Below are 27,499 nucleotides of genomic sequence, written 5' to 3'. Positions count from 1 at the left end.
TATCTGCAGTGAGACGTAGGAAGGGTCTGCTACAAACAGGAGAACTGCTTTTCTCTGTGTAGCCCTGGCTGTCAGGGAACTCGCTCTGTAGATCAGGCTGCCTCGAACTCACAGAGACCCTCCTGCTTCCGCCTCCCCAGTGCTGAGACTAAAGGCTTGCGCCGGTAGGTAATAAGCCCAGTTCTGTAAATGCTACTCCATCACGAACGCTCTCGGAAGAGACGACCAAGGACCGCTGGCAACGTAACCTCCGCACGGTTATCGCGGGGAAAGGCGAGATTTCAACAGACCTACTTTAAAGAGCTCGCCTCCTCCGGTGGTCACGTGATCCTATCGCGCCTGCGTCCTGGCCGCGGCTTCGTTCCTAGTCACGGACTGGCGGCGGATGCGTTTACGGGTTGTCGCAGGGTCCATTCCGGAAGTAGGCGCTTGAAGTCCCGGCTTCCTGGGCGGAAGTGTGTCACAAGCTGGGAGTCGACTCTCAGGAGGAAGTTCGTCACGTCGCAGTTGTCTCGGCCCGGCGGATGTGTGTCGCCGCTTAGGTGACGCTGGGAAGTGCTTGCAGCCCCCGCCGCTGCCTTTTGGTTGAAGCACTATGGAGGGAGAGAGGAAGAACAACAACAAACGGTGGTATTTCACTCGGGAGCAGCTGGAAAATAGCCCGTCGCGTCGTTTTGGCGTGGACTCAGATAAAGAACTATCTTATCGCCAGCAGGCGGCCAATCTACTCCAGGACATGGGACAACGTCTTAACGTGTATCCTTGCGGCCTAGGCCTTCGGCCTTGGAGCCCGTCCGGCCATGCTTCGGCGTCAGGCCGGGCACGCCGGCGGGGACACAGTGGGTAAGGTGGTGGCTGGAGCTGGACGTCTAAGTGGGGAGAGCCCACAATGGCGCTGGCCGAGCCACTGTTCGCGCGAGGGAAGTGAGGCGGAGTCAATTTCCCGCTCGCTCACCGGTGCCACCAGCCTGGCTGGGAATTCGGACCTCTCCCGTCTTTGTGCTTTCGCCCCTCCTTCCCAGCCCCTCTCATCTGAATTCTGACCTGTTCTAGTGGCTTTTGAGAGTCTTTCTGCTTTTGAGAGTCTGTTTCTGCCGTGACCAAAGGCAGACGCTGACTCCCAAAGTATGTAAAAAAGGGTTTCGGGAAATTGTGTACCCGACGGGCTTATGAAGGTGATCTAGAATTAGCTCCCAGGCTTTGGTTCCAAACCCGTTTCTCCCACTTGCTAGCCGTTTAATTTGTCAAATTCTTGTTTTTCTATGCCCACCACAACGCTTGAGTGTCAGTTGTTCTAGTAGCTGTTTCATAGAATTTAAGAGAAAGGAAAGATGCCAGCTTCGGTTTGTACGGAGGTATAAATATGGAAATAATGTTTTAAGTATTTTGCAGAGTATTAAATCCTTCTCAGGTCACTAGAGATTATTCATTCGTCTTCAGATTTCAAATATAAGATAATGTATTGACCCCCGCCCGTTTTTCTTCTTAGAATACAGTCATTTGTGGCAAAATTGATAGTTTTGTTAAATTTTCCATTTCCCATGTAACTTTATTTTAGGTGCAGCTTCAACTTATGTAGCATTTATTTAAGAGTGATGCTGAGGGCTGTGTGGTAGCCAAAGCTACAAAGTGAGACCCTGTCTCAAAAAAAAAGAGTTCTTACTATAATGCTTAGATCTTAAGGGTTTTTTTTCTTCCAAATAGGTGTTCTCTTTATTGGCCAGTTGTTTCCTATTGAAATCCAGTTATTCAGTCAGTGCACAATTAAACCTGTAAGTTTCTGTATATGTTTAAGGCACCCTTTTAAAGTGTGTTTAAGCTTGTTGCTGTCATATTGTCATTTCTATACAGATTGTTGCTGAGGTCTGTGGGAATAAGGTATTCTTCCTGTTTTTCCTGGCTAGAGGTCTACCCATACAAAGGAAATTTTCTGATCTAACTAGAGGGAGTTTATTTTCAGTGGATTACCATCAAATCATTTCACATGTTTTGTAGTTCAGGAATCATGTAATATTTTTCTGAAAGAAGGAGAACTAAGCACTAAGGTGGTGCATGCCTTTAATCCCAGCACTTGGGAGGTGGAGGCAGGCTGATTTCTGAGTCAGAAGTCTGCCTGTTCTATAGAGGCAGGGCTACACAGAGAAACCCTGTCTCAACACTCCCATATCCACCCACCCACCCACTCTCCAAAAAAAAGGAATAAAGAGGAAAAGTAGAACTGAAAAACTGATCTCTGGAGTTTAAATTATCCTCGGGCAAGCAAGATGTCCCAGCAGGTAAAGGCACTTGCCAGCAAACCTGATGACCTGAGTCGTACATATCCTTGTGGCCCATAGGGTGGACAGATAATTGATTCCTGCAAGTTGCACTCTGACTAACCACACTTATGCTATGGCCCTCATCTCCCCCCCCAAAGTAAATGTAATTTTAAGAAAGTTATTCTGAGCTAATGGATCATCTTTGCAGAAGGCAAGTGACATGACAGATTTACACCTTGCCACTTATTTATTCAGTCATTAAGTCTCTATTAAGTACTTGTTAGGTAGAAGACATGTTGTCAGTTGGCTGTTAATTTAGTTAGTTCAGGAAAACAAATCTGCTTGGTTTGAAGCCGTAACTGTTATCGTCTGTGCTGTTTTGGGAAGGGGATTCTCTTGTCCGTTACTGACCCTTAACTCTAGCACTTCAGATCTCAACTGACTATCAATACCGCTATAGTATACATGCACCGGTTCTACATGGTCCAGTCTTTTACTCAGTTCCATCGATATGTAAGTACAGTTTTGTATGGGGTGACCCTTTTGGGTTTGATTCTAGCTGCCTATGTTATGATTGCTTGTTGTCATTGGATCAGGATTTTAATTTTAGAATTTAGGGCTGGTCATTTTAAGATAAAAAAAAATCATGATTTAAGTATAGCTGTCTATGTGGTAAATTTATGGCCATAAAAGACAAATGTAGTTAGATTTTGTAAAACCTTTGATAAAATTCAGAAGTTAGCTGGAGGGAAAGATGTATTATGTGGTAATGACTGGGGAGATAACTTTTAGGAATGGGGAAGAATAGGAATAAAAGGATTTTTTTTCTTGGACAAAGTTGTAAATATAGTGCTATTTTCAGTTTTGTTAACTAAAATGGCCTATTTAACAATTGGTGATTTGGAAGTGAATACATAGTGCTTGCTATTTCAATTTCAGGAAAGACTATATTTGATTAATTAAGATTCCAAGGTAAAACTGCATCTGTGATGGTACATACAGTTAATCCCAGCACTTGGGAGGCAGAGGTAGATGGATGTCTGATCTGCAGAGTGAGCTCCAGGTCAGCTAGGGCTACACAGAGAAGCCTTTTCTTAAACCCTTATTAGCCAAGATAAAAAAGGTTAATTTGAACAGATCCTTGTGTGGATTAGTGGGTCAAATGTGCTATTATTATTTTTTAAAGTCTTTGAGGAAACATGTTTCAAATGTAGAATAATGCACCTAAAAATTTAGTTTTGTGCTAGTGCCTACAGAGGCTAGATGAGGGCACTGGATTCCCTGGAGCTGGAGTTACACAGGCTGCTGTGGTCCACCCTAGGTGGGTACTAGGGGCCCAGATAAGACATTTTGAGTTGTTTTGTTTTGATGCTATAAGCTTTGTGAAGCTAAATCTAATTCCTGTCGTGTAAGAAATTGGCAAAATCACATATAGGAGTAACAGGAAACTCTTACTTAGCATCTTTAGTTAAGAATTGACAATTTTGAGTGATTAGTCAGTTTGGCTCTTTCCTGCCCTTAGCTCCCATACTTCTCATAACCTTTATAGAAGCTGTCTGGTAGCACTGAAACAGAAGTCTTAAATAGAGAAAGAAATTAAAGAGGAATTCCATAGCTGTTCTATAGTCAGCTTTCCTTTTTTATTTCTTTTCTCTCTCTCTCTCTCTTTCTTTTTTTTTTTTTTTTTTTTTTTTTAAAGATTAGAGCCTCACTATATAGTCATGGCTGGACTTGAACTATGTAATTCTGGCTGCTTTGAATGTCCAAGTTCTGGCATTATGGGCAGGAGGTGCAACACCTGCCGAGTCTTCTCTTTTATTGCAATAAAGGATTTGAAATTTAGGGTGGACTCTTAAATCAGGTTGTTCAGTCTGTATTTATGGGTTAGCATATATTTCCCTCTTATTTAAATGACAAGCTTTTGGGGGTGGGGGCATTGAGAAAAGGTTTCCCTGTATAGCCCTGGCTGTCCTGGAACTCACTCTGTAAACCAGAATGGCATCAAACTCACAGAGATCCATCTGCCTCTGCCTCCCTGAGTGCTGGGATCAAAGGTGTGGGCCACCACCACCCAACAGTAGTTGAGCTTCTCTAGAGTATTGATTCCCCCCCCCCCCCCCACCCCCCCCACACCCCAGACATGATCCACCAAGCCCAGCTAGAGTATTGATTTTAGGTATATTTTAGAATTAGCACATCCAAAATATTATTTTCTTAACACATTAATTTTATAATTTTGATTTAACTACAATCAATTAAAATTAGATTTGAGCCTTTCATAGTGGTACACACCTTTAATCTTAGCTCTTGGGAGGCAGAGGCAGGCAGATCTCTGTAAGTTCAAGCCCTAGCAAATAGTAGGCAAATACTAGCTAAATATTTTTTTTTTTTTTTGAAAAGAATTTATATTCTAACATGATATAAAAATGCTTCTTAGTGTTAGATGCATGTGCCTGTGAGCTTATGTATTTAAGGAAACTGAGTTACAGGGTTCCTTTTTTTTTTTTTTTTTTTAAAGAATCTAGCTAGCTGGGAAGTGGTGGCTTACACCTTTGATCCCAGCACTTGGGAGGTGGCAGATGGATCTCTGAGTTTGAGGCCATTCTGGTCTACAGCGTGAGTTCCAGGACAGCCAGGGCTACACAGAGAAACCTGTCTTGAAAAACCAAAAAAAAAAAAAAATCTAGCCTGATGAGGTGGCTTATAGTGGGAAAGGTGCTTGCTGTCAACTCTGACAACCTGAGTTCAATCCCTGGAATTTACAGGAAGGAAAGAGTGGATTGGGATCAAGCCTAGGGTTTTACACAGACCAGATATCACTCCTGCTAATTGAATTACACTTACAGTATCATTTCTCTTTTTCCCTTTAGTTCATTCATCTCTTGACTGACATCTTGCCTAGTTCCATTTTAGCTTTTTAAGAAGAGTGGAAGGATAAGGAGGGTTGTGCAAGTATCTTTGTGGCATGTTAGACTTTAGACTAGAAAGTTGTAACTTAAAGATAGTAGTAGGGTTGCAAGTATTACAATGTTTCAGTTGCTGTGTGATCTTGTATAGTTAGTCACTGAGATTTTTATCTACTTGTGTATTGGCTTGAATTGTTTTTTTTTCCCCTAAATATTTTCTATCTTATGAGTTTAAAACTTTGTAGTTTTTTAATTTTTTGTTTTTTTCAAGACAATTTTTTTTTTTCAGTGTAGCCTTGGCTGTTCTGGAACTTGCTCTGTAGACCAGGCTGGCCTTGAACTCAGAGATGCTGGTCTCTGCCTCCCAAGTGCTGGGATTAAAGACATGGACTATTACTGCCTGGCTTTTAAAAAAAAAAAAAAAAAAATTGACAGTCATATGTATCCAGGCTGGCTTTGAACTCAGAGAGATCTACCTGCTTCAGCCTCTTGAGTGCTGGGATTATTGCAGGTGTGGGCTAGCACACAACAGAAACATTTTTATTTAGTGTGTATGTGTGTGTGTTGAATACTTGTGTGTAGGGGGCAAGTTTATTTTTGAAATAAGATCTCTCATTGAACCTGGAGCATACTGTTTTGCTAGACTGGTTGGTCACTAAGCCCCTAGGATCCACCCATCTTTATCTTTTATCCTTGATATTGTAGATGTGCTATACCCGACTTCTTATATATCCCTACTTAATCTGCTGAGTTCCAAATATATTTTAAAATTCTATAGTTCACAGCCCCTTCCCATATTCACAAAAGTAGGCAACCATCACCAGTGTTTGGTTCCAGAACACTGTATCAATGGTTTTTTTTTTTTTTTTTTTGTTTTGTTTTGTTTTGTTTTGTTTTGTTTTTTTTTTGTTAGTAGTCACTCCTAATCTATTCTTGCAGTCTCCTCTGGCACTAACCCTACTTTCTTTCTCTAGACTTACTTATTTTAAGGATTTTAATTTACCGTTTAAAAAAGAACCTTGGCATGGTTGTGCGTCTTGGGTATATAAATATTGAGTTCCAAGCCAGACTGGGCTACACAGTGGGATCCTCATCTAAAAAAGTGAAGCAGACAAAGTGAAAATGATGTGATTTTTATGCAAAACAGCTTTCCACCTACAGTCTCCTCTTGTAGATACCTGAGTATTTATTTGCTGAAGGGTAGCTGTTTGTGATTTGAAAGTCAGGGACAATAAGAGGGATGAGATGTGCCAGAGACTTGATTGTTTGGTATTTAGCTCCTCTTGGGTCGATTGTCACTTAGAAATAATAAGTGTTACCTCTTTTTCTTCTTTGAAGTCTATGGCTCCAGCAGCCTTGTTTCTAGCAGCAAAAGTAGAAGAACAGCCAAAAAAACTGGAACATGTCATCAAGGTAGCACATACTTGCCTCCATCCCCAGGAATCACTTCCTGATACAAGGAGTGAGGTATGTAATTGATTATACTTTTTACAAAAAGTCTTAATTTTCATTTTGTAACCTTGAATCTGGTTGTTAACTTTTCAGTGTTTAATTTTAAAAATAAAAATTTTGTCATAAAATTGAAAGCTTTGTAAGAGCAAAGAAGAATCACATCACCTGCATATGTTTCTTATTATTCCACTCTTTATATGGAAATGTTTTTCCTATTCTCTACTGTTTAAAAATGTTCAGGTGCTTGGTGTGGTGGCACAATGCCTTTAATGCTAGCACTCTTAAGACAGATGGCTGGACCTCTGAGTTCAAGGCCAGCCTGGTTTACAAAGCCAGTTCCAGGATGGCCAGGACTACACAGAGAAATCCTGTCTTGAAAACACACACACACACACACACACACACACACACACACACACACACACACAAAAACCAACAACGAAAAAAGTCTATATATTATTTGATTGTATACTTGTTTATACCTAATCATAACAGAATTGATGTTAGAAGCATTCTTTATGGTGGTGGGTTTGTTTGTTTGTTTTGGGGTTCAGGGTTTCTCTGTAACTCTGGCTTTCCTGGAACTTCCTCTGTAGTTCAGGCTGGCCTTAAAGTCAGAGATCTGCCTGTCTGCCTTCTGGGATCAAAGGTTGTATACCACCACACTCAGCTTCTGGAAGTATGAAAAAGGGTCACTGCCTGACTTAAATATCAGTTGGAAAAAGAACCATATGCCTAGAGATAATAAAATATATGCGTGTTTATTATTAACATTTGATTTCAGGGAAAAGGTTAAGAAGCATTGTAGTCATTAAAGAGTTCAAACCTTTTGTTTATAACTTTCAAGACCGGGGTTTCTCTGTGTAGCCCAGGCTGGCCTCGAACTCAGAGATCTGGAGTCGAAACTTTGAAAAATCATTTCAGATTAAGTTCACCACCCTTTTTCCTATGAGAATATGTTGAATACAGTTTCATAGATACGCTGCTGGATCTTTATCCTGTGCGTGTGTGTGCACATTCCTTGACTTTCATGTGAGTACTTGTGTTAGTGATATTAGGTATTGAATACCTTGGAAAAATATTAGGGAAACATTTTATTGCAAAGCCGCACCCCCAAGCTGGAAGACTTCAATCCTATCACTTAAAAGGCAGAGGCAGGGGGATCTCTGTGAGTCCAAGCTGGTCTACATAGTGAGAGCCTGTCTCTTAAAAAAAAAAAAAAAAAAAAAAAGGGGTGGGGTGGGGGGGCTGGAGAGATGGCTTTGAGAGGTCCAGAGTTCAATTCCCAGCAACCACATGATGGTGGTTCACAACCTCTAATGAGATCTGGTGCCCTTTTCTGGCCTTCAGAACACTGCATACGTAATAAATATATAAATCTTTTTTAAAAAGAAAGAAAAAAGCCACACCCTTAATCCTTGTCTCCCCCCCCCAACCCCCCATGGTTTCTCTGTATGGTGTATGGCTCTGGCTGTTCTAGAACTTAATTTGTAGACCAGGCTGGTCTCACACTCTGCCTCTGGAGTGCTGGTGTGCACCACCACTGCCTGATGTCCTCAGCTTTTTTTAAAAGAAAGGTGGCTCTGGTTTTATCCATTTATTTAAAAAGGTGATTTATTGTGTATTGAGTTAAGTATGTCAATGTGTGTTTGTGTATGTGAGTGCTGGGAATTGAACTCCTGTCCTCTGCAAGGGCATTATATGTGTTACATCACTGCTTGGAGATGTTGAGAATCCTAACACTTACAATTGAGATACAATTAATGGATTTCTATTACTAGGTTATTGAAGTCTCTTATAGGTATATTAATTATGCTTTTTGAAAAAGATATATGGAATTTGTATACATTTTTTCTATTTTTGAAATTTTCTGTATCATTTCAGTTTTAATATATGTGGCATTAAAGTGAGTATTGGTAGCCACTTTTTTTTTTTCACTATAATGCAACATCTGAGGAAACAACCTAAGGGAAGGAAGGATTCCTTCTGGTTCAGTTTCAAAGGTTTCAGCCTATAGTTGCTGTATTATTTTGGACCCAGGTTATGAGACAGACCATCATGTCCAGGAAGAAGCAGGTGGTAGAGCAAAGTGCTCAGTTGGCAGGTAGTAGCCAGAGCAACAGTAAAGAGCCAGGGACAAAATGCTCCCTCTTTCAAGGGTGTGCTTCTGTGATTTCCTTCCTAGTTCTACCTCCTTGTTACTTCTACCTTCCATAATGCTATCAGATTATCACTGTATCCCCACATTAATCCACTGTGGTGGGGGGAGGGTCAGAGCCCTCACGATCCAATTACTTCCTAAGAGCTGGCAGACCTTAAACTTTATTTTTTATTTATTAGTGTGGGGTGTGCCTATAAGCATGTGTGCCAGCCAGTCAGCCACAAACTGGAGGCCAGAATACAACTTTGTGTCTAGCTTTTCTCTTTCTACTTTTTGGGTTTCTGAGAGTAAACTCAGGTTGCCAGGCTTGCTTGACAACATCTTAACTGCTGAACCATTTCTCCAGTCCAACACCAAGACCTTTTAACACATCAGACTTTGGAAGACATATTAAAACCTTAACACTTTTCTTCCTTTTTCCAAAGCACATTCACATAATTATTCAGCCCATATGAGATAGTAATAGGAAGATGTTTGCTCCAGTATACAGAAAAAAGGACTAGCTAGCATAGTTTGTATGTATCCTTACTTGCTTTACTACTGCAAACTTTAGTGTGAAGTTAACTACAATATAGTCTCTGTTAAATCATAAGTACAAAGCTCCAGGACAGTAAGTACAATCAGTTAGATACAGTGCTGTTAAAGGATCTGCAAAAAAGTGATGATTTTTAAAAACATGTTATTTCTCATCTCTAAATTATCTGATTTAATTTAAATTTAAGTTTTAAAATATCAGTCTGAAAATAAAGAAAATTGTGCTTTTTTTCAGTAGCCTTGCACAACCAGTAAAGTGTCTTTTCATGATTCCGTCTCTTCTTGTACTAAAGGGGATAGGGAGAAAGATTATATTCCAGTTCCAACTCTGCCTCTTCTTCCCATACCACTACTCCTAAGTGTTTGCCTACAGTCTGATAAGTGCACCACATGCATGCAGTGCCTGTGAAGGCCAGAAGAGGGGGTCCGACACTCTTAACTGGAGTTACAGATGGTTGTGAGCTGCCATGTGGGAGCTGGGACTCGAACCTAGGCCTTAACTTTTGAGCCCTCTTTCAGTGGCCTCCATTTATACCTTTTATTATTTTGTTTTTTAAAATTGTTTTACCCTTTTGTGGGTAATTTTGTGTAATTTCTGTTTTCTCTCCCATAGGCCTACCTACAGCAAGTTCAAGATCTGGTGATTTTAGAGAGTATAATTTTGCAGACCCTAGGTAAGTTTATTTTCCATAAAACAATGAGAAATTACATATTTCATAATGATTTCATGTTAAAATCTATAAAACTGGGAGAAACTGTTTTGAAGGTTTTGGGAAATGTCTATTACTGGGTAATAGTGGCTGTGGAGGTTGTAGTTTAGCCCTGGTCACAGTGTGGGTATATGGTGATCCTTGAAACAAGTTAGCCAGAATTTTGTTTTTAATTTTTTCTCATTGTAAGATTTATGATATGTCTTTTTGATAGTTTGGCAGTTTTTAACCTGATAAATAAAAATAAAAGACTCAGAGGTCCACCTGCTTCTGCCTCCTGAGCATGCTGGGATTAAAGGCACGTGCCACTGTGCTCCCTTTCTCTGCTTTGATACCAAGCCTGGCCAACCGTGTTTTCCTTTAATGGGCCTGAATTATAATTGGCAAGATTTTTGATTGTTTGCGTTTTGTTTGTCAAGACAGGTTTTCTTTGTAGACCAGGCTGGCTTCAAATTCAGAGCTCTGTCTGCTTTTGCCTTCTGAGTGGGATTAAAAGTTGTGTGCCAGCACAATTGGCTAGTGAAATATTATCTTTATTAGATAGACACAAGTCCGGTCTTAATTCACAGTTAGCAGTTTCCTGTTAAAATAATCTGTATCATGTGATTTGTTCATTATATCTTTATTATGTTTTCATTTTAATAATATTTATTTTTGAGACTTAGTGTAGTTCAGGCTAGTCCTTGAACTCACTATGCAAGATTGGTCTCAAACTTGCAGACACCCTTAGCCTTCTGAGTATGCCACTATGCATGGCTATATTTTTTATTTATTTATGTGCTCAAAGAAATTTTACTTCTGTTACTTTTCTCAATGCACTGGCCCTGTTGTGTAAATTTGGTAATGAGCTTTTGAAATGGGATAAGAAAGCAGTACACATTATATTATGGGGCTGGTGAAGAACAGAGTGAGATGAGAGGAATGAGTTTTCAGATTTTCTAATCCAGCTCTCAGGATTGCCAGACTTGCAGCCAGCCTCAGTCACAGAATGAGGCTCTGTCACACTGTTTTTTCACTGTTAAGCTTGAAGGGACTGAGGACAGCACAGTTAGTAGAATGCTTAGCATTTACGAATCCTAGGCTTGCTATCTCAGTCCTCAGAACTTAGCAAACAGGGTGTGCTAGTACATGCTTGTGTTTCCAGCATTTAGGGGCTGGAGGCAAGAGGATCAGAAATTGAGTAATTCACAGCATCATAGTGACTTTGAGGCCATCCTGGGCTACGTGGTACTGTCTCTTCACACTCTTTACTTCCCTAAATAAAAGAGAGTAAACTTTGGAAGGTACATTTGTTTGTTTGACTTTCCTTCAAACTTGTACTGTATATTCTTTCTAAAACAAATTAAAACGAGTTTTAGATTTATTTTATGTGAGTGTTTTGCCTGCATTATGTCTGTGCCACATGTGTGCCTGGTGCCCACAGAGGTCAGAAGAAAGTGTCAAATCCTTTGGAATTGGAGTTGTGCTGAGAGTCAAACCCAGCCCTCTGCAAGAGCAACAAGTGCTCTAAACCACTGAGGCATCTTCCTAGCTGCCTGAAAAAAAGATTTTTGTATTTGTTTCTTCAGTGGTATTTAAAAAATTTTGAGAAAGATGTGATGAATACTGTGTGATTTTTGGTTCTTGTACAAATACTTTTGGGAGAAAAAAAATGAATAGGCCATTAAATGATTCAGACAAAAGAGGTATAAAATGCTTTTCTTTTTTCTTTTTGAAAGGGTTTGAATTAACAATTGATCACCCACATACACATGTGGTAAAGTGCACACAGCTTGTTCGAGGTAAGTAATTGTAACTGTCTTGAATTGTTTAGTTATTTGGGAGTTGTGCTTGGCTCTGGACTAAGGCACAACACTTTGTCCATACTAAGTGTCCTGCATGGCTAGTGCCAGACACTTGGTTCTGGCCTATTTGGAAGAAGTGATTTTAGATGCTCTTAAACTAATGAAAATGTGAGGTTAGCATTACTTGTCATTCTGACAGTATCACTTGGGAGATAGGCCTCAGGGTATTCCATTGGATAGTTATCTTGATTGTGTTCATTGAGGCCAGAAGGCCCACCTAGTGGACCACCCCATTAATGGAAAAGGGGAGTAGGCAGCAGCTGCATCATCACCTTGTTTCTGACTGGGTGTGGGTGAGCAGCTGCTTAGGCTCTGCAGCCTTGACTTCATCACTGTGATGCCCTGTGCTGTGAGCAGAACAAACCACACAATGTTAGGGTCTTTTCTCAGAGCAGCAGGAAAAGAAACCAAGAGTGTTTGGTTGGGGCTATTTGCCAGTGTAGTAGCAGATTTGGAAAAGTCAGCAAGTCACATGAATCTAAAGTATTTTTTAGAAAATCTTGAAAGTTGGTGGCCTTGAGAGCCAACTCAAGTCAGTAAAAGCACCTGCCATCAGCTGATGACCTTGAGTTTTAACCCTGGATCTCATGGTGGGAGGAAACAACTGACTTCCAAAAGTTGTCCTCTTGACTTCCATACATGCTCTGGCACTCCAGTGACCTACACACACACACACACTCTCTCTCTCTGTCTCTCTCTCCAGTGGCCTCTCTCTCTCTCTCTCTCTCTCTCTCTCTCTCTCTCTCTCACACACACACACACACACACACACACTATAGTGTATTTTAAAGTGGATGATCTGTTTTAGTTCATGTCTAATTAAAGGAAACCCTGTAGATGGAAGGAAGTTTCTGTCCTGCCATGTCCTGTAATGTTTTTGTCTAAAATAAACTCACAGAGGCTTATATTACAAATTGGCCTATAGCTGAGGCTTATTCCTAACAAGTTCTCACAACTTAAATTAACCATAATTCTTATCTGTGTTTTGCCATATGACTTGGTACCTTTTCTCATCTTATTTCCTCTGCATCTGACCGGCAACTGTGTCTCTGCCTTTCTTCTTCCCAGAATTCTACTAGTTTGGTAGCCCTGCTTATACTTTCTGCCTGGCTACTGACCAGTCAGTATTTTATTTATTAAACCAATGTAAGTGACAAATCTTTACAGTGAATGAGAACATTATTCCACATCAAAACCCCAATGATGATATAGAATTCATTTGAACTTATTTCTATTACTGATAATCCTTTTTATATGTATGGGTGTTTTGCTTGAGTGTATGTCTGTGTAGGACATGTGTGTCTAGTACCCTTGGAGGCCAGAAGGGGGCATCAGATCTACTGGAAACTGGATTTACTAGATGGTTGTGAGCCACTATAAAGGTTCTTGGAATCGAACCCTGGTTCTCTGGAAGAAAGGCCAGTGCTCTTAATCATTGAGCCATCTCTTCAGTCCTGATTTAACTAATTTTTAAATTGTTTTAATTTTTGAGACACATTCTCACTGTGTAGCCCTGGCTGAACTGGAACTTATTAAGTAGACCAGGCTGGCCTGGAACTCAAGAGTTCTGCCTTCTAAGTGCTAGAATTAAAGGTGTGCACCACCATACCCAGCCCTGTTGTTTTGTTTTTGCTATAGAGTTTAAACTTAGGGCCTTGTATATGTTAGGCAAGTGCTCTGCCATTGAGTTACACCCTTAATCCTTAAAGGTTCCTTTTATTTAAATAGTATTAATAATATCTGGAGTGCTAATTGTGGTGATACACACCTATATTCCCAGTACTAGGGAGGCTGAGGCAGGAAATTATTGAACATTCCAAGCTAGCCTGGGGTGCATAGTAAGACCTATTCAACCACAAACAGCAAACAAGGAACATGTGAGGCTTGTTTCATATTATTAAAACTTAATTTTTTTTTTTATGTGTGTTGGGGGTGGGAGGTGTGGGGATGGTATTCATGTGCCACTTGGCATGTCTGGAGGAGGCTAGCAGCTAACTTTTGGGAGTCATTTCTCTTCATGTGGATCTAGGGGTTGAATTCAGGTTGTCAAGGCTGGTGGCAAGTATGTTTCCTCATTTTACCTGTCCAAGTTTTTTGAGTTTTGTATAGTTTAAAAGCATTGAAGTAGCTGAGTAGTTAGTGGTGCTGCACACCTTTAGAGGCAGGAGGATCTCTGAGTTTGAGGACAGCCTGATGTACACAGAGAAACTCTATCTTGAAAAAAAAAAACACCCAGAAAAATATTGGGAATCAGAGTAGAACATGTGCTTGGCCTGAAAAAGGTCCTCGGTCCAATTGGGGTCCCATTTCACCCTTTCAAAGCCTCTGATGTCCTTCCTTGGGTAGAGTGTAAACACTGCGTACTCAGGCATTATGTTGCCCATTTTGTCACTGTCTGTAGTACCTTACAGCTAATACTAAGTATTTACTACATGTTTGTCAAGAAGAATGGAATTAATAACTTCTTTTTCTTTTGTTTTTGTTAGCAAGCAAGGACTTAGCACAGACCTCTTACTTCATGGCAACCAACAGGTTTATATTTTTATTTTTTTTTCCTTCTGTTTTGGGGTTTGGAATTTGGTTGGGCTGGATTTGTCACTTTTTGAGGGGTGTATATAGGATTACTTAGTAAACTAGAGCTGAAAGACCATAGAAATAATCTTTGATACAGTGTATTGTAGACAGTTCTCTGGAGAATATGGATTTTTCTGCAGATTCTTTGTACCTTGCATTTATATTATACCTTTTAATTTGTTAGGATATTGTAATTATTTAGCTTACCCAATTCTATGTATTAACTTTGCTATAAAATGTCCAGGAGCATAATTCTGAAAATTCATGTAATTTTAGGGGTTGTTGATTTTTCTCTGCCCAAGCAATGGGCACTTAGCATATACGAATTTGCAATATATTTTTCTTTTAAAAAAAGTTGTTAGTTTATAACTTGTTCTGCTAAGTGACTTGCTTGTCCTCAGGTCTGGTTTCCCGTATTGTTTGTTCAGAGAAACTAATGTCCTCAGTCATGAAATGTAAGATTTTCAGTTTTAGTAAGTGGATAAAAAGTGCTATGGATGTAACTCAGTGTTTCCTAGTGTGCACCAATTCCTGAATTTAATTCCCCAGTGCTGTGTATATTGAATATGCTTGGCCCATGCCTGTGATGCCAGCATTCAGGGCCCAGGGGCAGGAGAATCAGTAGATGGTCATCCTCTGGACTATGGCAATCAAGGCCGTTGTGTGCTATGTGAGACCCCATCTTATATAGACAGGCACATACACAAATGAGAGGGAGGAGAAATGAAGTTTCTGAAGAGTCAGGTCTGTACTTCTCAGCATTTGGAAGACAGGATTGCTATGGGTTGGAGGGCAGGCAAAGACTGAGTCCCTGTCTAAAAACCAAATGAAATCTTTGTGTGTGGGGATAACTATCAGGTATATTTATACTTGAGCAATTATTTTTTTTTTTTATTGTGTTTTGTGTTTTTCCTTTTTTTTTTTTTTTTAAGTAAGGTCTCATGAACCAGGCTAGCCTTGAACTTTGATCTCCCATGTGTTGGAACTATAGGCATCTGATACTGTGTTGGCTTTTTCTGTTTTGGGTTTTGTTTTGTTTTTTTTTTTTTTTTTTGTTTTAGTTTTGGTTTATGACAGGGTCACAGTAAGTAATTCTGGTCTTAAAGTTTGCTTGTAGACCAAGCTAACCTCAAACTCACAGAGATTGGCCAGCCTCTGCCTCCCAATTGCTGAGATTAAAGGCAGGCACCACCATAGTTGGCTACCTACTTCTTTTTCTTTTATTTTTGTTTTTGTTTTCACTAGTCAGTGTATAATAGATTGTGTGGTAATAGGAACTTTAGAACCATTAACCTGACTGGTATTTTATTAGAAAATCATACTTAGGGCCTGGAGTGATGTCAGGTTCAGAGCAGCACATACAGCTCTTCCAGAGGACTTAAGTTCCATTCCCAGCATCCATTGTGGGGGGAGGTGCACCACGGCCTATAATTCCAGCTCCAGGAAGTTTGACACCTGATCTTCCTGGATACCTTTACTCCTGTGCATGTACCCCCATGTAGACACACATAATTGAAATTAAATCTTTTAAAGAAAGGAAAGAAGAAAATCACATTATGTGCTGTATCAGAGCACAGGATAATTCTTGCCCTTCTCACTCTCCTGTGGTTTTTGTTTTTTGTTTTTTTTTTTTTTGTGTTTTTGTGGTTTTTGTTTTTTTAGTAATGGAGAGTTTTAGTTTAGGGTTGAGAATTGAGGGCTCATGACACTCTCTGTTTCCTTCCCTTTGATGTCAGCCTGCATTTGACCACATTTAGCCTGCAGTACACACCTCCTGTGGTGGCCTGTGTCTGCATCCATCTGGCTTGCAAGTGGTCCAACTGGGAGATCCCAGTCTCAACTGACGGGAAGCACTGGTGGGAGTATGTTGACGCCACCGTGACCTTGGAACTTTTAGATGGTAAGTTTTAGCGTAAGGGACCTGGAAACAAACTTCTTGATTTGTCACATGTCTGGCCAAATGTGACTTGATTCGGATGAAAACAGTGAGTTAGTTGAGGTTATTCTTGCTTTATTACCTTCTTGTCTCTGAGCACTTCTTGAATGTTTTATTTGTAGAGTTGACACATGAATTTCTACAGATTCTGGAGAAAACTCCTAGCAGGCTGAAACGCATTAGAAACTGGAGGGTAAGAATTATTGCTGATAATGTATTTTTTTCTTTAACTTTGCCAGAATCGGATATGTGCACTAGGTTTGGAACTTCCCTTTCTTACTTAACAGTAATTATGACTTGGTAGCGTGAATACTAGCTAAAATGTCAGTCTGTAGGGGCTTTGCTTTGGGTTCTATGCAAAATGTGCAAATTGCCTTTTGTACAATTTCTTTGTCAATTGCTTTGGCTGAGTGTTTTATTTCGTTTGTTTGCACACATGTATTCACATGCAAGTGTACATGGCTGTGAGCAAACAGTTGGAAGCCAGGGGTTGATTTCTGTGTTTTCTTCTATTGCTCTCTATTATTTTTGAGACATGGTCTTTCTTACTGGACCGGGAGCTCATTGAGCTAGACTGGCTGGCCTGAACTTCAGGGATCAACCTGTGTCTGCCTGTCTGTCTCCCTCTATCCGACTCATACTGGATCACAGATACTTGGTACTGCACTGGGCTTTTACGTGGGTGCTGGGGATCTAAGCTCAGATAGATACTCATGCTTACAAGGCATGCACTGTATCCCCTGAGCCATCTCCTCAACTCCAGTTGTGTATTTTCAGTACACTGTTGACTTATGGTAGAGGGGCAAGGTATGTTTGGAATTACAAGGGTTGGTTGTAATTTTGTCCTTAATATTAGCCACTTAAAAATGTTTTATTATTCTCCTTTTTTCCTTTTATCCCTCCCTTCAAAAAGATTTATCATTGCATTTGAGCATGGTTGTACATGTCTTTAATCCCGACATTTAAGAGACAGATCTCTTTGAGCTTGAAACCGGCTGGGGCTACAAAGGAAGACTCTGTGATGGGTGGTGGCGGCGGCGGTGGGGATATATTATTATTGTGTGTGTGTGTGTGTGTGTGTGTGTGTGTGTGTGTGTGTGTGTGTATGAGTATGAGTGCTTGTCTGCATTTATAAGCATGCAGTGCCTGTGGAGGCCAGAAGAGGGTGTCAGGTGCCCTCGAACTGGAGTTATAAGTGGTTAAGAGCTGCTGTGGGTGCTGAGAACTGAATCCAGATCTTCTGCAAGAGCAGTGGGTACTCATAACTTCTGAGCCATCTCTTCAGCTCAGGATTTTCTTTTATATGGGTGATAGTCTAAAGTTGTAATGCAGATATTTTTAGTTTTATGAATAAGAATAAAGTTATTCCTTTTCCCCACAGCATCAGATAGATGAACTTGGGGTACATCTCAGGGATAGGATAAATACTTAGCATGCATAAGGCCTTGCACTCAGTCCTCAGTGCCCATAAAGAAAGAATAAAGCCTCCTGAAACCCTTTTTTAAAAACAGGGTCTTATGTACATCCAGCAGGCCTTAAGCCTTGCTGTTAAGAGGCTGGCTGGCCTTGGACATCTTATCATTCTGCCTCTACTTAACGGCTGGGACTGCAAGCTGTTCCACCATGCAAGAGTGTCTTACTAGTCCAGACTGATTCTCCTGAGTCTAAGGAATTATAGATAATGCTTGCCTCTACAAGTTTAGGGTTAGATGTAGACTTAAGAGCATGTACTTCATATTTATTTTCATATAAAACCTCTCCAAATTTTCTAGAATTTAAAGACTAAAGACATCATAGTTACACTAAGTGCTTAAGCATGGCTTTTTTTTCTAGGTATGATGGTACATGCCTTTAAGCTCTTAAGAGGTAGAGACAGGTGGGTCTCTGGGAGTTTGAGACTTGCCTGATCTATGTATATAGGGAGTTCCAGACCAACCAGAGCTGCATAGAGAGGTTCTGTTTCAAAATAAAAGCAAGAAATTCTACCTCCAATACATACAAAGGAAACTAACAAACAAACAAAAAAAACCACCAAAAGATTCTTAGTTGATGGTTTGGTGTACTTAAATGTAGTAAATTACCTAGCATGAAGATATTTTATTTGCTTCATTTTAGGCATACCAGGCTGCCATGAAAACTAAACCAGATGACCGAGGAGCAGATGAGAATACATCGGAGCAGACAATCCTCAATATGATTTCTCAGACCTCTTCAGACTCAACTATTGCAGGCTTAATGAGCATGTCAACTACTTCTACTACAAGTGCAGTGCCTTCCCTTCCTGTTTCTGAAGAGTCCTCCAGCAGTCTAAGTAATGTGGATATGTTGCAAGGCGAGCGATGGCTGTCTTCCCAACCTCCCTTTAAACTAGAATCTTCTCAGGGTCATCGGACGAGTGAGAATTTAGCACTTATTGGAGTTGATCATTCCTTGCAACATGATGGTTCAAATGCATTTGTTTCCCAGAAGCAGACTGGTAAGAGCGTACCATCGGCTAAAGTTTCACTTAAAGAATACCGTGCAAAGCATGCAGAGGAGTTGGCAGCTCAGAAGAGACAGCTGGAGAATATGGAGGCCAATGTAAAGTCACAGTATGCATATGCTGCCCAGAATCTCCTGTCACACCATGACAGTCATTCTTCAGTTATTCTGAAGATGCCCATTGAAGGCTCAGAAAATCCTGAACGCCCTTTTCTGGAAAAGGCTGACAAGTCAGCTCTGAAAATGAGACTCCCGGTGGCTGGTGGAGATAAAGCAGCCTCAAAACCAGAGGAGATAAAAATGCGCATTAAAGTCCACTCTACAGCTGATAAGCACAATTCTGTAGAAGACAATATCACCAAGAGCCGGGAGCACAAAGAAAAGCACAAGCCTCATCCATCCAATCACCACCACCATCATAATCACCATTCACACAAGCACTCTCACTTACAGCTTCCCGTTGGTACTGTGAACAAACGGCCAAGTGATCCAAAACATAGCAGCCAGAGCAGCAGCACCTTAGCACACAAAACCTATAGCTTGTCTAGTACTTTGCCTTCTTCGAGCTCTGCACGTAAGAGGGGTCCCCCAGAAGAGACTGGGACAGCAGTGTTTGATCATCCAGCCAAGATTGCCAAGAGTACTAAATCCTCTTCCTTGAATTTCCCCTTCCCACCTCTTCCTACAATGACCCAGTTGCCTGGGCATAGCTCAGACACAAGTGGCCTGCCCTTTTCACAGCCTAGCTGTAAAACTCGAGTTCCTCATATGAAACTGGATAAAGGCCCTCCTGGGGCTAATGGTCACAACACAACTCAGTCAATAGATTATCAAGATACTGTGAATATGCTTCACTCCCTGCTCAGTGCCCAAGGTGTTCAGCCCACTCAGCCCCCTGCATTTGAATTTGTTCATTCTTATGGTGAATATATGAATCCACGAGCTGGAGGAATCTCCTCCAGATCATCCAATACAGACAAACCTCGACCACCACCCCTCCCATCAGAACCACCTCCACCACTTCCACCTCTTCCTAAGTGAAAAAAAAAAGGCAGAAACTTCAAAAACAAAAACTTTTGTTTTTGGGTATTTTTGTTTTTATTTTGACTACTGATACTGGACTACGAAAATTACATCCCTTATGAAATATGTCACCCTTGGACTAAAGAGTAAATTGATACTGAGACAGGTGGGAGGGTGGTGGAGGGCCTCAGTTATATCTGCTGCCTCATACATCTATTTTCTTATAGTTTGTACTGGTATCAGAGAGGTAGGATTATGTTGAAGCTGTGAAGGATTAAGAACACTCTGTTCTTGGCCTCTCCTCATCTGAATGGGGTTGATTGGAGTAGTTATCTTCCCTCTTCTTGTTGGAACTGAAACAAACATGGGGGTGATCAAGCAGTTGTGTTTAACATATCAGAAGAGAGGAAGTATTTAAACGCCAGATCTTTAAGAGACTTAAAAAATAATTTAAAGAAAGTAAGTTATCTGTTTAGTTTTTTTATATAATCGGGAATGGGAAGGGATTTTGCTGTGTGTATGAGGTACATAGCAATGACTGAGGGTGGGGGTTGGAGGGTGGGTGTGTGTGCTGGGTGGGTGGGAGGGTAGGCTTTTGGCCAAGAGTGAAATAGGCTCAGGCCACTTGAAGTATTGAGACCTTTAAAGTATGTGTGTGTATGTGAATGCGTGTGTATGTATATGTGTGTGTGCGCGTGTGTTTAAAAATCATGTTACCTTTTTCTTCTCACTCTACCATTTTCACATCCCAGCATTCTACTAGAGAGCATGGTTGGCCTTGAGGACATGGAGAGGCTTAATATTGACATTGTAAATCATCCCCACACTGCAGCACGTTCTCATGTTGTAATTGAGTAGTAGCCCTCTAGTTTCTAGTTTGGACAGATGTTGCCAATGACCTGACTCTCTAGCACTATTATGAAAACTTCCCCTTTATTCCTTTTTGTGTTTTCAATGCAGATGGAGGTGGGATTGAGGAAGAAGCTTGTAGAGCAAGGCTGGCTACTGCCCTACAGAATGGGCCTTTTCGGTTGGGCTTTGGGAAAGCTCAGGTCTCTAAGGGAAGAAGGGTGTGCCTTGCTTTGCATGCCCTGTCTGTCGGAGACCAGACCATGTGTGGTAACAGGTTTGGGAAAAGCCATGCAGTAATGATACTAAAGACAATGAAATTGTGATTTGGGATTCTGAAGACTTTGCATTTTAAGTTACATTATGAATGTAATTCTTGCTTTTTATCTGTCTAATGCAAAACAACTGCATACTTGTGTTTGCAGCCTGTATGACTTCAGAGATGAGTGTGAATTTAACAGCGCTGGTGTAATGAGTGAGCAATCCTAGCCAACAGACACTGTTGTGTTTAGATTGTTTCTTTTGGGTGGCTTTTGATTCTAGACAGAAATTCTAAAAAGTTTTGTTTAAAAAAAGTAGATCAGGAATCCTTTTATTGGGCTTGATTAGTCCAGATATTAGGGGATATTTTTTGATAAAGGAAGTCTTTGAAGAGATAATGGCTAGGAAAACATTCTACGCCAAGCTGTCTAACTGAAAATGCTTTCTAGCTATTTGGTTCGTTGCATGAAAAGAAAAAATAAATAAAAAATATATATATATACACACACATATGTGTATACACACACGTACGTACGTGTGTGTGTGTGTGTGTACATTTTTTTATGCTATGGAAAAGATGGTGCTATGAAATAATTTGTCTCTTGTTTTAATTAGTGAAGTTTCTGTCATGCCAAGTAGTCTTTAGGGAGAGGTAAGATTCTTTTCACTGAAAGTCATAGGGAAACAGAAGCTGTATGGTGCTGCTTGCCAGGAACAGACTAGGAAAAACACTGAGGCAGTTACTATTGATGTGATGGCCCAGTAGAGAAGAATGTATAGGAGGACTATATCTTATGGCAATTTTGTGGTTCTTAATCTGCATGTTTGAATTGTCCGGAGTGCCTGCCATTGCTGAGCAAAACCAGGAGCTCCTTCTTGCTAATCTATAAGCCAGTGATATTTTTTGGTATGCAACTTTTAAAGTGACATTTTCTTCTTGGTATTTCCTGTATTGTGCAAGATAGATGTGTCATCATGATTGCTAAATTTAGGCTTGGTATTTGTTTAGATTTTGTTTCCCATCCTGACCTTTCCAAAAGGGAATGTGCCATTTAGTTTGCTTCTGTATTTGTGGGATTGATAATAATTGATTTGAGAAAATGTTCTGGGTTTTAATTCTAATTAATGTCATGTATTTTCTAATCACATGCACTCCCTTACCACACAGTCTGTCATATTTGCTGTTATCGTGGTTCTTCATGGTAATACTGTAGTTAAATTTCCTAGAACTCTGTCAGTAGTGAACTAGAAAAAAGTGCTTACTAGAGTCTAAAGAGCTACGTCCCACTATAGTCTGGTCTTTCTGCTGTAGATCAACATTGAATGTGGTTTGTTTATAGACTTTTCCTGTATTATTTCCTCCTGGTATTGTCTACAGTGCCTAGGTCCTGAACCTTGTTGTGGGCTCAGCATGAACTGCTGCATTACTTTTGGGTTAGCAGATGCACCTGCCAGCTAGCATGCATATTGTCCAGTTTCTGTATAAATAAGGCTTTTAAGCCAGTATGTGTGTCTCCCACCTTCAGACCTTCAAAGGTTGAGAAGTAGTATTTATATAGCAAGTCAGCTTTGTAAACACTGCTCTTTGTTTTTTTCTTTTAATCAATCTAAACTGTCAAGAATAAGTGACAGTGGTAAGCAGGCTTGGAGCCTCAACTTCTGTAAATCTCATTCCTAAAGTGTTGCTTGACTCTTATGTTGGCAGAAATAAATACCTGTGGATTGTCTTTAGGGCTTTTAATCATACCTGTGTTGTTGGCTAAAATTTGGTGAATCATTAACTAAAGCCAGTGTGGTCTTCTGAAGTATTTAGTTATGCCTTTTGGGTTTAGAAAATAGCTAAATATTAGTCTACTTTTCTCATTCATGAGTCATTGTGTTTTGTATCTGAGACCCTCAGCATTCTTCCCTTCTAGTAAACGATTTTAGTGTTTTGGTTTAGTGTATCCCACATATTTCTATATTGTTAGGTTCACCGGCAGTGATAGAAAAATTGAAATCTCCAATTGCAAACAGCAGTAGATTTAAGTATTAAAACAAAATCATGGTAACATCACTGCTGGGTTTCCTGAAGCCTTTGCAACCTAATTCCTCATTACTTCTCACACCTTGCTTCTAGACAAAGGCAATTGGAGGGGTCCTATCTATCCTAGTATGGTTGGAATCTAAATATATACGTTTCCATTATTTTGGGAACTGATTATTTTTTTAAAGATTTTTTTTCTTTTGTTGATGAGTTATTTTGATACTCATGCTAGGAAAAGTGAAAAACTAAGACATCTTGAGATTGGAATGCCTATTTTATTCTCCTGGGTTTGGGAGAATTTAAGCAGTCTATGCAATCCATCAGTTAGTGAGAAATAGCTTCCCAACATCCCCCCACTAAGCTTTCAAGGACTCATACCTCCCCAAATGCATTGGCGTTGATTGAGTTTTGGATCTTGATGGTTTAGGAAGCATTCTTGTTGCACCAAGTTGTCATTTATTTCTTCCTCCTCAGTGGATGTAAGTTTGAAAGAAGAATGATACTGTAATCTTACTTGATGGAGTGGTCTAAATTCAGAATTTGTTTTCTAAGTGGGTGAACTCTGCGTTTTAACATTTCAAAAGTTTTTAACATGAACTTGGCAATGGAAAGGAGAGGGAAAGAACCATTGTCTGCTTTTTCCCTTTAAGAGTGAGTATTCCTGGCGTATGAAGAGAAACTCACTGGTTTGTGTTGCCACGCTTATTGTGGAGAGGGATGCTTGACAGCATGTTAATTGAAGCCAGAGCAAGTATGTCTCATCAGGTGATCTGGAAATGCCAGTGGGAGTGGAGGAAGTGCTTAGCTGATGGCTGTAATGAAATAACTTAGAATAGAAGTGCTGTCTGACCTAAAAATGCAAAGAAAATAGTTAGTGTAGGAGTAACTTAGGGTTCTGACCTCGGAACTGACCTATATTACCTTACTTTCCACACATAAAACTGTCCATTTTCTTATCAGACCAAAGAACAAAAAGAAAAAGTAAAATGAGAAATAAAGTAACACACTTTACCAGTTTATGTCACTTGTCACTCAGGTACAATTTTGTGGTGAGCTTTTTTTTTTTTTTTTTTTTTTTTGTCTGATTTTTGTACTGCTCAGCATATTATTCTGCTGTTGCCTCTGTCCTCCGTGGGGCACCTCAGTTTTGGGTGCTACTTCTGGGATCTCTACTGCTGTTAGGTGAATGACGATAGGATGTAAGTGACCATTATCATAAGGGCTCTTTGTAAAAAAAACTTTAAAAACTCAAAAAAAAAAATTTAAAGAAGGATATTGTATACATTTTATAGTCTGGCTATCAGTTTGATATCTTGCTGTCAAGTATGTTTCTCAATCTGTATTTATCCATCCCATCAATAAACGTTAATGATGAAATACCTGATTGTATGTGCCATGTCCTTAAATTAGTCTTTGACTTACTTTGTTGAATCATCCTTTTGGTTTTGACAGTATTAAGTTCCTATCATACAGTATCCTAGGACATTAAGTCCATTGGGAGAACTAAGAAAAAACTACAACAGTGAACCTGGTGTTGTATGTTGTAGTCAGAGGGGGAAGAAATCTTCACTCTATACGGTTGCATGAGTACTTGGAAGGGTAAAAAATGATGGCTTTACTATGATAGCAACACTTAAAAGCACTCATCTAGCAAGCATTAGATACGATTCATGATTGTGTCTTTGAAAACATGAACTATTAAAATAGCCACAATGATGTCTTTGGTAGACAGTTTGTTTTTGTTCTAGACTATATATTGTTTCACTATGTAGTCCAGCTGGCTTTAAATGGCATCCTCTTGCTACACCCAAGAGTGTGAGTGCTGAGATAGATTACTGACATGTACTACTACATCTGGTAGAATTACATTTTGAAGAAGGAAAGTTAAATTCTTGTAAATACTATATTAAGTAGATTTTACAATTTACACACTTAGAGGAAAAGAACTGTGAACAAGTACATCAAACTTTGGGATTACCAGTAGTTTAAGATCTTTAAGGCTGGGTGGTGGTGGCATGCATCTTTAATCCCAGCACTCCAGAGGTAGAGGCAGGCAGATAGGAGTTTGAGGCCAATCTGGTCTACAGAGCAAATTCCAGGACAGCCAGGGCTGTTGCTGGATTTCCTTTACTGCCTGTTTGGTCCCACATGATACATTAATTATAGAACTGCTGGCCAATGACTAGTGCTTCTTATTGGCTAGCTCTTTAATTATTAACTCATTTCTATAAATCTAAGTATTTTCATGTAGTCTTACCAGAGAAGGGTCCGGACCTCTTTATGGTCTACATGGCAGACTCTGCCTACTTTTCCTAGAATTCTTCTTGTCTCCTAGTCCTGCCAGTCTTAACTGCCTTATTGGCCAACAATAAGAGAAACACATACAGAAGGACTTCCCCTATCACAGGGCTATACAGGGAAACCCAGTCTCAACCAAACAAAGAATCCCCCCCCCCCCCCAAAAAAAAAAAAAAAAAAAGATCAAGAGGGAGGCTGATGAGATACTCTAGTGGGTAAAGGCACTCAGTGCCAAGCTTCACAATCCCTGGAATCCACATAGTAGGAGAAAATTGATTCCCACTGGTTACCTTTAACTTCCACACATGCTTCTCCACACCCAAATAAATACAGTAAAAATAAGGAAGAGGACACTTAAAACGATTTATTATTTTTATTAAATACACACTGGTGTATTACCTGCATGTATGTCTGTGTGAAGGTGTCAGATCCCCTGAAACTAGTTAGAGACTATTGTGAGCCACTGAGGGGGTGCTGGTAATCAAACCCAGAGCAGCCAGTGCTCTTTACTGCTGAGTCACCTCTTCAGCCCTGTGAAGAAAGACACTTAAATAAACAAACAAAAAAAGTGGCTTCTGGTCATTCCCTGTGTTTTCTTTATTTTGGGTAGAGGAAGGGACAGGAGAGGACAGTCTCAACAACTTAGGAGATAAGGGTAGCTTCAAAAATGCTAAAAGTAATGAGAATTGTAATATATAATGAAGATAGGGTCAGTGGAATGTTTGACTTGGGAGGGCAGAGTTACTGTGTGGAAACAGGAGGAACAGGAAATCCATGGGCCATGTAGACATTCCATGGGGAGGTCTGCTGGACAGATGGATGTAGAATGTGTCATTCAAAGTTCTCAGGATAGTGGTTCCTGCGTGGGAGCCATCAGTTTATGAATGGGATAAAACAGGTAACGAGAGAAAACTATAAAGTGTTCAAAACTTGGGGTGTGGGTGGATGATTATCAAGAGACTCAAATGACAAGAATGGGTGACTGAGGAAAGGGAACTAGAGTAAAGAGATCTAGAAAATGTTTTAAGAAAGAAGGCTCAGTGGTAAAGTGCTCCGTGCACAAGCATGAGGACCTGAGTTTGGATATCCAGCACCCACATAAACATCATTTGAATAACAAGGTGAAAAGTCATGTATAAACTTGGCTGTTGATTTGCTGTGGGGAGAATTCTAGCTGGAGAGGATTCAAAAGAGTGTAAGAGCTGGGAATGACGACACACACTTGTATCCCCAGCACTAGAGGATGAGGTGAAATACCTATTTGAGGCTAGACTGCTCTGTATAAAGAGATCCTGTCTTAGATAGCAATAGAGGCAGTAGCCTGAAGGAGAGGTAAAATAAACTTTTCGTTACTTTTTTTGTTTTTGTTTTTGTTTTTCGAGACAGGGTTTCTCTGTATTGCTTTGGAGCCTGTCCTGGAACTAGCTCTGTAGATCAGGAGATCTCTTGAACTCACAGAGATCCTCCTGCCTCTGCCTCCTGAGTGCTGGGACTAAAGGAGTGCACCACCACCGCCCTGCTTTTTTGTTACTTTTTAAATGTGAAAAATTACAGCATGAACGTATGCTTTTGGAAGAGTCAGAAAACAGATGTGGGGTGAATTCCTTGAGTAGATGGCATGGAATCTTGCATGGCCAGTTAAATCACAATGACCTGAAAGGCAAAAAATAAAACAAAAGGCAAATTTGTAGGCGTTGAGTGAATAAGGTAAGAGCTCATTAAAGTTCAAAAAAAGGGTCCTGGCTTGCAGTCCTCATCAGGGATATAACAGCTTAGGGCCGAAAAAGGCAAAACGTAATAGGAGCTACCTGGTGGAAAAGATTGTAGGATGCTCAGAACTTAGAAGCAGGGAGCTGGGGAGGAGCGGGTTCGGTGGGTTAACAGCACAAGTTGTGAGCTACATTTGGTTGCAGATTCTTTATGATCAACACTGTAATCTCACCTGCTCTTTGGTTCATGGCTAAACCTCATTTAAATGATTCAGACAGCAGATACAGAAGGCTAGAGTATAAACGGAATAAACTAAAACAGAAAGACTGTCTGGAGAGCGCTGGATTTAGATAGGAGGTAAGGTTGGAATATTTAACGGACCATAAAACCAGAATAGCCTGCCATTCATATAAAATACACTATCCAGCGTGAAGTTAGAGAGGATTTTAAAGAAGCTAGGTCTGCACACCAGAACT

General features: G+C 40.2%; 1 protein-coding gene across 2 annotated transcripts; it reads left to right on the top strand.

Annotated features, from left to right (window-relative positions):
- The first annotated feature begins 488 nt into the window (after positions 1 to 488).
- Ccnt1 (cyclin T1) lies at positions 489 to 24,392 on the top strand. 2 transcript variants are annotated; one of them, XR_007834847.1, is made up of 10 exons: positions 489 to 756; positions 2,690 to 2,771; positions 6,503 to 6,631; positions 9,925 to 9,985; positions 11,740 to 11,802; positions 14,352 to 14,397; positions 16,176 to 16,339; positions 16,498 to 16,568; positions 18,491 to 20,338; positions 20,840 to 24,392. XR_007834847.1 is itself a non-coding variant. In XM_051189807.1 (9 exons), exons 1-9 carry the CDS (start codon positions 596 to 598, stop codon positions 19,895 to 19,897), a joined length of 2,184 nt encoding a protein of 727 aa, XP_051045764.1. In that variant the 5' UTR covers positions 489 to 595; the 3' UTR covers positions 19,898 to 20,419. The 2 variants fall into 2 exon arrangements, 1 of the variants encoding a protein (XP_051045764.1); XM_051189807.1 differs by lacking the exon at positions 20,840 to 24,392 and having other exon boundaries at positions 18,491 to 20,419.
- The last annotated feature ends 3,107 nt before the right edge of the window (positions 24,393 to 27,499 follow it).

This window comes from Phodopus roborovskii, unplaced genomic scaffold (genome assembly GCF_943737965.1).
Source record: "Phodopus roborovskii unplaced genomic scaffold, PHOROB, whole genome shotgun sequence".
NCBI classification, from domain to species: domain Eukaryota; kingdom Metazoa; phylum Chordata; class Mammalia; order Rodentia; family Cricetidae; genus Phodopus; species Phodopus roborovskii.
Note: the sequence above shows the minus strand (reverse complement) of the source record. Positions and strands in the feature narration are given on the sequence as shown.